At 40.1% G+C, this 13070-nt stretch overlaps 1 protein-coding gene across 1 annotated transcript in view; it reads left to right on the top strand.

The window, feature by feature from the left end:
• Window positions 1-2170, top strand: part of LOC108876246 (uncharacterized) — a 31275-nt gene extending 29105 nt beyond the window's left edge. Inside the window, exon 3 of the mRNA XM_051075773.1 lies at window positions 1653-2170. Coding sequence (XP_050931730.1) covers window positions 1653-2170 — 518 coding nt within the window. The remainder of the gene's footprint in view (window positions 1-1652) is intronic.
• The last annotated feature ends 10900 nt before the right edge of the window (window positions 2171-13070 follow it).

The following is a 13070-nucleotide window of genomic DNA, read 5'->3' as shown; positions in this document are numbered from 1 at the left end:
TCTGGTCTGGATGATACACAACTCAGAGCCTAAGCATCTGCTAGTGACGGAAGAGACCAAATTTTGGTTATAGTACCTAGGTGAAAAATGATGAGTCTTTAAAACGCAAGTCACAAGATGGTTAGAACAAACACATCATCAGCAAGTTCTTGGCTGTCATACTTGGCTGTGAGAAATCACACTAACCCTAACCCTTTCACCTGTTATTTTGGCCGTGCTCAGCCCAACGCCAATTTTATCTGTGTAAACAATAACTGCGCTCTGGTTTCCCATGGGCCAGGTGTAACATAAAATTGGGGGCTCATCTGTTTTTTTCCCCTCATGTTTTGTCAGGTAAGTGGTTTTCTGCATATTTTCTGGTTGGCAGTTTTTCTGGAGTAGCACTATGGAGTTAGATTTGTAGAGTTTTACAAGAAATTCCACATAGCAATAATTGGATAAATGCAAGAAAGTGGATTTGATGCTCATTGCTAAAGTGTGTGAGGTGCAAGTGCCACTGGATGTGAAGAAAGCGGAGCTGAGAAAGCTCCTGATTGGAGGGGAGAGGGGTCTGTTGGTAGACCAAGCTATGGCAGAGGGAGTGGGGAAGGCTGACATGTAGCTCCAGAATCCAGATCCTCCCGTTAAGCCAGGGTTGTTGGCTGGGCAGCTCCAGCTAACACTCTGCATTAAGGAAATGAGGAATTGGGATTTAGAGGTGGAGGCTATGCACCTTAGGATGAGAGCTTCAGAGCTGGAGTGTCAGCATAGTGTTGCTCCTCTCTCACCTGTCACACTGCAAACCTCTCCCAGAGAAAGCTTTGATGTGAGCAGGCATATTGCCACCATTCAGTGAATCTGAGGTGGATTCATACTTTAATGCATTTGAGCACATTTCAGCCACTTTCAATTGGCCAAGGGATGTGTGGACTTTATTGCTCCAGTTTAAATTGGTGGGGAAGGCTCAGGACATGTGGGCCTCCCTCACAGTTGAGAAGAGTTTAGACTATGACATGTGCCTATGAATTTGTGCCTGAGGCATACAGGCAGAGAAACTGTGGAAAAAATGCCAACCACACTTATGTGAAGTTTGCGGGGGGTGCTTTTTGATAAATGGTGTCATGCCAGTAAAGCCACAGATTTTGCACAGCTGCAAGAGCTTGTGTTCTTGGAAGAGTTTAAAAAATGTCAGCGCACATTGTAGTCTGTTTGAACAAGCAAAAGGTTGCAAATTAATTCAGATGAACTGCCACAATGGAAAATAAATTGGAGAATAGAAATAGAATAGAGTTTAAGCCTTTTATTTCTTACATTTTTTTTCTCTGATGGGCAGTTAAGCAGACACAGTTCCAATTGCCATTTTGAGAGATACCAGCATGAAAGCAGTCTGTGTCTATGGTTCTGGTGGCTGGCAGACAAACCCAGCTCGGCTGTGAGATCATGAGAGTTCATTGTGAGAAAAGCTGCACACAGCTTGTGAGGTGGCACGCAGGTCCCTTTCCACGACATAGTCTAAAATGCCCCCTACAAGGTCAAGCGAAGAGTGACTGACGCAGATTATGTCATTAAAATGCCAGATAGGAAGAAAGAAGTCCTCTGTATGCCATTGCATCATGCTGGAACAATACCTTGTCCGTGATAACTCTGGTGTGCCATCTGTGTCACTTCTGTAGTGACTGTGGTGTCGCCTGCTTACAGTCCTGAAGAGGACAGGCTGCAGGACCAGGCAGTCTCTGTTCTGTGTGCACGCTTAGAAAATTCCAAAATTCTGGAAAACCTGAGGGAACATTTGTTGTATTTGCCAGAGCCTGCCAAAAATTATATTTGCCACCTCATTAGCTGCCACACAGTGCTGTTTGGTGATAAGCTCAGCCAAACTACTGTTCTGCAATATGACACTGATGTTGGTGACCACAGGCTAATTAAGCATGCTTACCACATCAACCCAGTGAAGCGAGCTATAGTACAGAAGGAGTATCTCCTGGAAATTGGCTTTGCTGTGCCAGGCTCCAGTCCACGGAGCCCCCCTTTGCTCCTGGTTCCTAAATCTGGCCAAACTCCTCGTTTCTGCAGTGATTACCGCAAGGTGAACACCGGGACCAAACGTGGTTACTACCATGGGTTCTGTAAAAACTTTGCCAGTGTAGTTGTGCCACTGATGCCCTTCCAGTCCATTTGTTTGGACAGGTAAATAAAAATAATCCAGTCTGGATGATACCAAGGTGTGTATTAGAATCTAAGAATCTGCTACTGACAGAAGAGACCAAATTTTGGCCATGGTACCTAGGTGAAAAATGATGAGTCTTTAATGCTAGTCACAAAACTCTATGACTGTTTATAATAAGACCAAGAGGTGAAATACAGAAAGAGGCAGAAAAACAGAGGGCTAAGAACAGAGCCCTGCAGCACATATTTCACATTTTCACATATTTTCATGTACTATTATTGAAATTTCCTCATTGTGGGACTAATAAAGGATTATCTTATCTTATCTTATCTTATTGTCAGAAATACAGTCTTTATCCATGTGAGAGCCTGGCCAGAGATGCCAGATTGATTTTCCAGTTGGCTTCGGAGTGATCTGTTTCTGCTTCTTTTAGCAGAGGCACTCTTTATTTGAAGTTAGGTAATTCACTTCCTCTAAAATGTAAAATTGCATTACATTACAAAAAACATTAAATATGTTATAATGGGTAAACAGCTTTGTTTCAAACTGACGCTGCCTACAAATGGCACAAACAGTGGTGTATAGTATCACAAAATTAAAACAGTTGTTATTTTCTGTGAGGGGGTTTACCCTACCCTCTCATTTTTGTGTGGACTGCCACAGAGTCAATTCTATGTGGAGACTTATCATGACCTCCAGACTAGTTCATAATTCATAGCCAAAAAAAAAAAAAAAAGAAAGAAAAAACAAAACATAATTCCAGGCAAACACAATTTAGATAAATAGCACAAATACAGCATATAATATTCATCTGAAAACTATTTTATGTACAACTTGCACACACAGACTCAATTTTTCTCTTAAATGTTCCCAAGACTTTGATCTTTTCATGTTTCTTTTAACGCTTCTTTATCAGTTATCAGTGTGTCACACTCTCCTCTGCCCCTGATTTCTTTAACTTGCCATATCTTCTGTTGTGTTTGGCATGTGAACATATGCTGCTCATGAAAATACTAACATCTCAACAAAAAAGCTTTGCTTTTAAATCTGTGTACTGAAGAGATCTCTCTCCATATTTTCCAAGATCTCTGCAGTGTGGACTTAAGTGGTGCACCAAGTAGAGTGGATGCCTCTTGATGAGAAGGTTGGCCATTTAATCCCAGGCTCCTCTGGTCAATAGATCAACAAGAAGTTTTACTTGTTACTATTTATATTATTTGCTTTTTCTGTTATTTTGCTATTTGCTATTCTGGTATTCATATATTCTGCTATTGCTATTCAATTTTAAGCATTGCTTCAGAGATTACTTTTGGTTTTCAACTTTCTTCTGCATTTCAACTGTTTTTTTCTGCCATTTTTCAGTATTGCTTCTGCAATCCATTCAGCTATCAGCATTCACACTGCATTTTCTGCAGGAAATACATCTTCTGGATTATACCTCATTTGTATTTCCCTTCAAAGGCATCTCCCAAATAAATTAATATCAACATGTCTTCCAAAAAGATATCTGACTACAGTATAGGGATATAACGCAGTGGCACTGTCTGTATCTATATATGTTTACTTGACAAAAATATCTTTGCTGAGTTTTACAGTGTAATTGGGCATGGCCTTCATCTTCCAGAGTGGTGCATTTTCAGTGTTAAATTAAGTTTTTGAAATAACAATGTAACGTAAAACAATGGGTAAGGGTCTAGATAAATGTGTCTGACAAAGTTACTGACACAAATCTGAAAAGCTGTTTGCCATTTTGCATGCAGTTATAAAAAGTTGCTAACTTCTGCCAGTCACTTTCCCTTCTACTGTATATATGATGCCAGCTTCAATACCGAACTGTGAAGAAAAAGTCATGCCACATAGGCAACCTGCAGTTCCTATTTATATTGTATATGTAAAGACAGCAATCGCTAATTTACATGGAGAGTGAAGAAAATAGTTCTGACTGAGTCCGACTATTATAAAGAAAGCCTTTTTAAATGCTTAGCAGATGGATTTCTAAGTGCTATACAAGAGCAACTGGACTTGTTTCTAGAACCTCAAAAGAATACCATGACCTGGATGACTGAGAATCTTCACAAACATAAACAGATGGATATTTGTCCTCTGTGTACATTAGATACTGATAACACAGGCGAGAAAAAGAGAGAGAAATATATAAATATGTACATGGACTGTTTTTTGTTTTAATGCTAATGGTTTCCATTTTGGGATCACTTTAATTTAAAAACAGCGTTATTTAACTTAACCAAGCGCTATACTTTCCTACTTTAGGTAGAAAATTTTGTTTTTACTTGCCGTACTTGCACTCTAATAATTACTGTTGTGATATTAACTTTTGTTGTTGTTGTTGTTGTTTTTTTTTTTCTTCTGCACAGAGCAGGTAAACTAGTGATTATACTGGTATGGAGTGTTGAGGTGCTGCAGAGAATAGGCTTGATAAATTGTATTTTCTGCAAGAACCCTGTGGAGGTCAAATATGGCCATCCAGCTGGGAGAGTAGCTTTTCACAGTCCCCTCAGAGAATCACATATTACATTTGTATAGGCAAGGTCTGAAGTTGCTCCTTTTCTACTGCTTTTCCAAAGCTCTGCCACAGGGGCAGCAGGCTTGCAAGTAAGCAATAATGATCCTATCCATCTTCCCAAATTGAAAGGCTGAATTATCTTTCCTTGGGCCTGCTTACTTTGCTTACTTCAACTGAATACGGTATTGTGGAACATATGGGTCATCAAATTTCTCTTCTTGAACACATTCAGTTGAAAACATTATACAGAGTGGCTGCATATTGGTGTATACAAGGTCTAATGGCACTGGACATGTTCTGGCCATTACTGTGATGAGGGACAATGACACAGCAACATAGCCTAATTAAATTTAAACCAGTGTAAAGCAGAAAAAAAGAAGGCTAAAGAAGGAAAGAAAAAAAAAAACTTTCTGACTGAGAATTTCATGATTCATGCATGAAAGGGTTAATTTCCAATGGCAAATACATTTTGAAAGAAATCTAATGCTACCTAGTAGTTTTCAGTTTTATTAATCTATTTTTATTTCATAACATAAAGAACAGCAGGTCAATGGGAAAAGATGAATGAGGGGAAAAAATATTGCAATATTTGTTTGTATTAAGTTTGGTCTAATATTCTTAGACAAATAACATACAGTATGTATTTTATGTTGCAATGATTAGGATATGTCCTTTAACTCACATATAAAACAAACTTCTAGGACTGCCTTCTTTCACCTGTGTAATATCACCAAAATTAGACATTTTCTGTCTCAAAAGGATTTGCATTTGTTACTTCTAGGCTGGACTACTGTAATTCATTATTACCAGGGTGCCCCAACAAGTCTCTGAAGACTCTGCAGCTGATTCAAAATGCTGCAGCACGATTACTGACAGGAACTAGGAAAAGAGACCATATTTCTCTTGTATTAGCCTCTCTGCATTGGCCCCCAGTCAAATCCAGAATTGAATTCAAAATCCTCCTCCTCACATACAAAGCCCTTGATGGTCAGGCTCCATCTTACCTTTGATAAAGCTTATAGTTAGGGTTGGCTCAGGCTTGAACCATCCCTTAGTTATGCTGCTATAGGCCTAGACTGCCGGGAGATCTCCCATGATTCAATGAGCTTCTCTCTCTCTCTCTCTCTCCACAGTATGGATTCATATCCCATAAATACATGTTACTAACTCTATATCTTCCCTTTCCTGTAGTATTGAACTCTTCCGACTCTCTTTCCTCTTCTGTCTCTTTCTGCAGGTATTTCTGCCTCTGGAGCTGTAGAGTGCGATCTGTGATGACAAGTTTTCCTGCTGCTCCTACAACCCCACTCAACACATGCTGCTAGAATTAGAAATTACTTACACTGCTATTAGTTGTATTGCTATGTTAGCAGTTAATACTTTAATTATCATTACTACTGCTGTATATTGGCATCAACTTATGTTTTATATGGAACCCGTGTTATGCTATGTTCTTCTCTCACTATTCTCTACCCCCCCCCCCCCCCCCTCTCTCCTTCTTAACCCAACCGGCTGCCCATCCTGAGTCCGGTCCTGCTCAAGGTTTCTGCCTCTTAAAAGGAAGTTTTTCCATGCCACTGTCGCCTAGTGCTGCTCATGGTGGGATTTGTTGGGTCTCTCTCTGTAAATACCTATTTTAAAGAGTATGGTCTAGACCTGCTCTGTGCCTTGAGATGATTTTTGTTGTGATATGGTGCTGTATTAAAGGCTTACTGTTTTATGCAAAATCATTGTTGTGTAAATAGGACCTATATGTCAGCCCTGCAATAGACTGGTGATCTGTCCATGGTGTACCACACCTCTCACCCAATGTCAGCTCCAGACCCCCATGATCCTCAGAGGACAAGCGGTATACAGTAGTGGAAAAAAGTTTTTGGACACCCCATGCATTTGTGAAATATTGCATTAAGAATCACTCTTAGGTCTTCAAGTGCAATTTCTTTTAGTACGGTCACAGCCAAAATACTAAACAAATCCTAAAAAAATCATTAAAAACTTTTTGATTGTTTCCATAAAAATACATAAGAAATTTTGTGTATTGGGTCATTTTGTGTATTGGGTCATTTTGGTATCAGTGATCCTCAAATGAAGGTTGTGCTTTTTACTAAAAGACACAATTTTTGTTGCCATGCTTCATGTCTATATAAAGCCAGCACATTTGAAAGTTCTCCAGAGACAAAAATGGCTAAAACAAGGAACCTAACGCAGGAAACATGCCTGAAAATACAGATTTTCAGCCAGGAAGGGTACAGCTGCTGCCAGATAGCCAGGGAGTGCAGATGCAGTCCTTCAGCAGTTGGATACACTCTGCAGAAATACAGATGAACCAACAGCTTGGAAGACAAACCAAGATCTGGGTGTTCAAGGGTTTCTTCAGCAAGAAATGACCGCATCCTGACCCGCATGTGCAAAACTATTATGTGCGAAACTATTCTACTATGAAAATGTTTCACTTTTTAAGCTTTTTACTGTTTTGCTTATTCAACTTCTTTCAACTATTTATGCTTTTATGCTATTTTACTGTTTTGCTTATGCTATTTTTACTGTTTTGCTTATTCAACTTTGCTCAACTGTTTATGCTTTTATGCTATTTTGCAAGTTTACTATCACTACAAAGGTTTCGTGTTCCAGCCCCAACCCAGACAAATATCAAAAAACCCTCCAGACAAAATAAATAATAACAGAGAGCATTATGAACATTTTATGCTTTTTGCAATTGCGATATTTATACTGTTTTTGCAATTTTGCAATTTCATTACCACTACAATTGATCTTAGCAATCATGAGGTTGCTGGTTCGAGCCCAGCAGTGGATGATTACAGATTTTTTAAAAATAGTATTACTAATAATAATATTGTAATATAAGATTTGAAGAACAATAGTGCAACCATAGGATTCACGTTTTTTTTTGCCGTAGCAGCCTCTGATCATCAAGAGGAGCCTTCACCTGCTCTATTCATCTCCATATTATCTGGCTCTCTCTCTCTTTTCATAAAACACCCAACCAGGCCAGATTTTAAACTGCCATACTGTGGTCAGTATTCATTTTATCTACACAATAATAATAATAACAATAATAGAGATCATTATAGATATTTTATGCTTTTTGCAATTGCGCTATTCATACTGTTTTTTTGCAATTTCACTACCACTACAATTAATCTTAGCACCACACAGTTCCCAGTGGTCTTGAGGGGCGAAACTGTCAATTTGGATGAGTTTGGGAATGTGATGTTAGTTTTAATTATTGTTGTTTATGTAAAGTGGTTGAGGGTGTTTTATTGGTGCTGTTTTTTTTTTTTTTTTTTTTGGTCTTTTGTGCTAACCATGTTCAGTATATGTATTAAGTTCTTGTATGTTTGTTCTTTGTGAAATTATTGTATATTTTTGATAATAAAAAAAAAACTGGTGAAACTGGTGGAGCAGTTATATATCAATCAAGAGGTTGTTGGTTCAAGTCCAGCAGGGGATGGTTAATAACTTCCAACTTTTAACTTTTTCTTCTTCATTTCAACAATGATTTCAACCATTTCCAGCATTGCACTGCACTTTCTGCTGTAGAAACCATTCTGTTATGAAAATTTTTCACTTTTTAAGCTTTTTACTGTTTTGCTTATTCATCTTTTTGCAACAGTTTATGCTTTTATGCTATTTTGCTACTTCTAACAATTTTGCAATTTCACTACCACTACAATTAATATTAGCACCACACACTACCCAGTGGTTTTCAGTGGCACAACTGGTAGAGCAGTTGCCTATTGATCACGGGGTTGCCAGTTTGAGTCCAGCAGGGCATGGTAAATGACATCACTTGCTTTTGACTTTTAACTTTTTCTTCTTCATTTCAACAATTTCAGCCATTTATAGTGTGGCAGGTGGGAGGATGGGAACAAAAAAAATAAGTTGCCCGACAACGCCACCTGGGGAATTTCACCCCAGGAAATAGATAAATAACTGATAGGTCACGCCAGGTTCAAAAATCACTACGAGGCAAGAGATGGTTAGGAAGGGACTGGACAAATCAAATTTATTTAACAAATGACAAAAAAAAACTTATATATATAAATGTATAAAATTCGATGGAGCGTCAGCTGTATATTCAAAAAAAAGATACACTTGGCCCAAAGGGGGAGGGGGAGAACTGCACTGGACAGGGCTGAGGCTGACCACAGCGGCCCCCAACGAAACCAAAATCAGGGGAAGAGGAGAAACTAAACTTAACCACCCGTGGCACCATACACTCACACACTAGATCGTGAAGAACCCACCACCAGGAATTGGGTCGCCGCCGTGGGCCCGCAGGGCCTGTCCACAAAGAGAAGGAGGATTAAAACTGGGCTCGGTGATCAGCACAGCTGACGCTCACACACCAACATACACATACATAAAGACACCTACACACATACACACACACAAAACCAATATGTGAAAATAAAAAAAAAATAAAAACAAAAGGAACAAAACTGAATCAGATCACCCACTAATATTAAACAAAAAAAGGAAATAAAGAAACAAAAAACTAATAGGAAAAGAATCTAAAAGTAATCCGCAGCTTCAGGCCAGCGGCGGACCGCAAATGGACAAATGGAGCTGCATGCCGGTAACAGGGGGAGCCAAAACCGCAGCGCCCCTTCGAAAGAAGTGGCGGAGGACGCGACTAGGCTCGGCTTTTACTGACGCCGCCTCGCGCCGGACCATCCACAGCTGCAGCCGAACAACACTGCAGCATAAAATAAACAAACAATCAGTAGGGGGCAAAACAAGTTAAAAGGAGATAGCGGACAACACCGATTCACCACGCGGAGACACCCACGCCAAAGCGGGCTTCCAGCGGGCGAACCCAACCCCACGGCACCAGCAGTCTGCCACACTGCATGAGGAGAAAATATCACCAAGGCGCATATGGCACATTAAGCAAAAAGGGGGAAACAGGTGCGCATTACCTGTGTGCTGACGAGGAACAGTGCACCTCAACGGCAAGCACGGCTACAGACGCTTGTGCCGCCACCAACCTTGACTCTGCCACGCCAGGCCACAGCCACCACGGGTGCTTTTGTAGTCATATCAACCACTCAAAACGCTTCACACTATAGGTCACATTCACCCACACATTCATACAGCACTTGTTCTATACATGACACAAACATGGATACCACACTTCCCACATTGAAGGAAGGCACTCTGAGACACTGTGACATTTTTATTATGAACAGCAATGCAATGCTTTGGTGATGCAGCTGACATTGTTGCGTGGCAACAAGCTTTATTAAAGAGAGGTAATCTTATATATTTCTTTTTTATCAGCTTGTTACAATGTGACATCTTTATTTCCTGCATTGACAGAAGAAGGTGAGCCTCCCTCCATCTAATCACTGTCCTAACCACAAGGTCTTACAACAGACAGTGAGAACAGCAGAGAAGATCACATTTTTCTCTCCCCTTCTCATACAAGATGTATATGAAGCATGATGCAAGGTCCCCAGCATCATGAAGGACACCACAAACCCCAACCTCATTCTCTCCACTCTCCCACCATTCAGAGTCAGGTCCTCCTGTACCAGGCTCTGCATAACTTTTTCCCACAAACTGTAAGGATTCACAGTGTGTGTCGAACAGGATCATGGGGGCAGTAAGTTTCTTGTGTTCACAGATCCAGGTCTCCTATCAGTTGGACATGCCAGGAGAAACCTCCAAAGGGGGTTGCCCAGGAGGCATCCTAATCAGATGCCTGAACCACCTCAACTGGCTCCTTTTGTGCAAGGGAGCAGCGACTCAACTGTGAGCCTCTCCCAGATGTCTAAGCTCCTCAACCTATTTCTAAGGCTGAGCCCCGCCACCCTTCAGAAGAAGCTCATTTCAGCTGCTTGTATCTGTGATCTCATCCTTTCAGACATTAGGAAAAATAGGGAGATGCTAGTTCATAGTTAAGACTGGAGTGGGGCTTGATTTATGGTGAGATTTCTAACCATTTATGATGGTTGAAACGTACAGAGAAAAAAAGATGGAGGAGAACACTAATTTGGTTATGTAAGAGTCCAATCTGTGTTGATCAGCATGGTTCTTTCCAAGTAACTCATTTATTAGTTAGTCATTCTTTACAAAAGTAACAGTCAATGTACACATGGAGTTTTGTTGTATAGAATAAACTTATTTCCACTCCGGAGATTCTGATTGTTTATTAGTACATTGGCCTTGTGTCTGTCAGAGTTGGTCCTGTAGAATTGGCCATTTGATCTTTGATCTGATCTTTGATTTCCTAAACATGCTAATAGTGGTCTGGAGTTAGAAAATACTTCCATTATCTGTTTTGATTCTTGTTCACGGGTGCAGTCATAAGTTCAGTCCTAGTGCCAGGCCTAGTGTCTCTACATATCAATTCACTTTATCTTAGAGCCAAAAGTGTTCTTTAGTGTTATAGTTGCATCATAAATATTGTTATTAGCATATAACATTTTTAAACACCCCCAAACCTACCCCCCATGCACCCACCACACCCACATGCAGTATAGCCATGTCATTGTTTTCATCAGCAGACAGGAAAGTTGAAGGCATCAGAGACGGAGCAGTAGAGAAGTGTTATCCCAAAACCTCGACTGTCACCACTCCACTCCAATGACTAATCATTTGTTCAGCCACCATTACTACACCCTTCACCTCCACCTACATCCTTCCTTCCTCACTGCCATCTACAAGCTCTTCAGGGTTTGTTTCTTATTGTAAAGGACCAGTGTTGACTAAATTCTCTTCCTTATGGAGGACAAGATATACCTTCAAAGTACAGAAATAACATTTACCAAAACCTGAGACAATGCATTTACTTTCTTGATCTATTCCTCTCTCCCTCTCTTTATCTCTCTCTCTACATCTTTGAAAATAAGCAAGAGAGAAACCTCATATGTTTATGGGAGGGAAACCATCATTTGCTCTAATGTTTATCTGCTGAGGTGGAGGCGAGGCAAGGTGACAAATGTTCTGACTGGAGTAAGGAGCATTAGCAGGTGAGGCAATGCATTAAATCCTTCAGACTCAATCATTTAGGTAATGTCCCATTTGTTTTAGATTCATGGCTTGTACTGCCTTTTTACAGATTGAGTGTGGCCAACTGTGAATCTCAGGCTACCATTATCCTGCAGTGTTTCACACTATTTATACACCACTGTACATCATCTGCTGCAAACCAGACAGGAGGCAGCAGGTTTAAAGGCTGGACAAATAGGTTTGTGATGAAAGAGTTGCTTGTTCAAAAGTGCAGAATGCCCCTAAGAAGTCATCTCCCTCAAAAATTACAGTCAAGGTGCCCTTTAACAATATACTCAACCCTTCAGTTCAGGGTGCTTAGAAGAAAACTTTAAAATCTTTAGTGAAAATAGCACCATTGTTTTGAAGATCATGGAGGTTTTTGTTGGTAATTACAAAATGAGGAAGGATTTTGAGATAATGGGGCCTTGGACACAGACATGTGAGAGGCCTCCCACATTTGCACATTGCACGTAATGTGCTCCATGCCACTAGACTTCATTTTGCATCTTTTTCAGTAAGATTTTGCAGCTGTACCATAAATATGTTGCTGCAGCTATGCAGAAGCAACATCATGTCATTCTGTAAACCTTTCACAATTAGATTTAACCACAAAAGTATCTCTAATGGAAGCAGAGAGGGGTGAAGGAAATTATGTATAGATATGAGGCAGTATGATGGAAGGTGGTGCAACGTGTCTCATGTCTGCTGCTCCGTCACTGACTGTCAGTGAAGTCAACTAAACCCCTTCTTGCTGGTACAACCTCATTTCATGACTGAATGGAAGCTCATGACATCAGACTCTCCTACTCTCCCTGACTATAATATTATTTATGATACAGATTGAGAGGAGAATAAATAAATGAATGAATTAAGTAAGAGCAGAAAAAAACAAATAAAATCCAAATAATATTACTCTTGAGTTGTTTCTGTTATTTGTCTCCTTTAGTATGACACTGCAGTGATGCTTTGATGTGGTTTTAGATCAGTACAAGCTTCTGTGATTTCAAATAATGAATTGTGGCATTAAAGTGCTAGACTACTTTCTTTCACATCAGGGTTCCGAGTTCATCTCTTCAGTATTTGAAGGCACCTTAAGAAGCGAAACTTGAAACAGAAGAAAACCACATCAGTCTTACAGAAAGGGTGACCCAAAACTTGAAAGCCATGATTTCTTCTTACGTGGAGGACAAACACAAAAACTAGGATAAGTATTTCCCAGACTTCCATTTTGGCTGTCCATGAGTCTGTCGGAGTGAATGTTAGCCCAATGCTGAAGGGGCAAGTAGACACCAAGCTGAGTCCTAAGTTTTGTATACTGGATGAACCAGCCTACCACCAAATGGACAAAATAGCAGATCTACAGCAGTTTGTCACAAAAAG

This window comes from Lates calcarifer, linkage group LG15, assembly GCF_001640805.2.
Source record: "Lates calcarifer isolate ASB-BC8 linkage group LG15, TLL_Latcal_v3, whole genome shotgun sequence".
NCBI classification, from domain to species: Eukaryota; Metazoa; Chordata; class Actinopteri; family Centropomidae; genus Lates; species Lates calcarifer.
The sequence above is the reverse complement of the archived record's forward strand: the minus strand, read 5'-3'. Positions and strand labels throughout refer to the sequence as shown.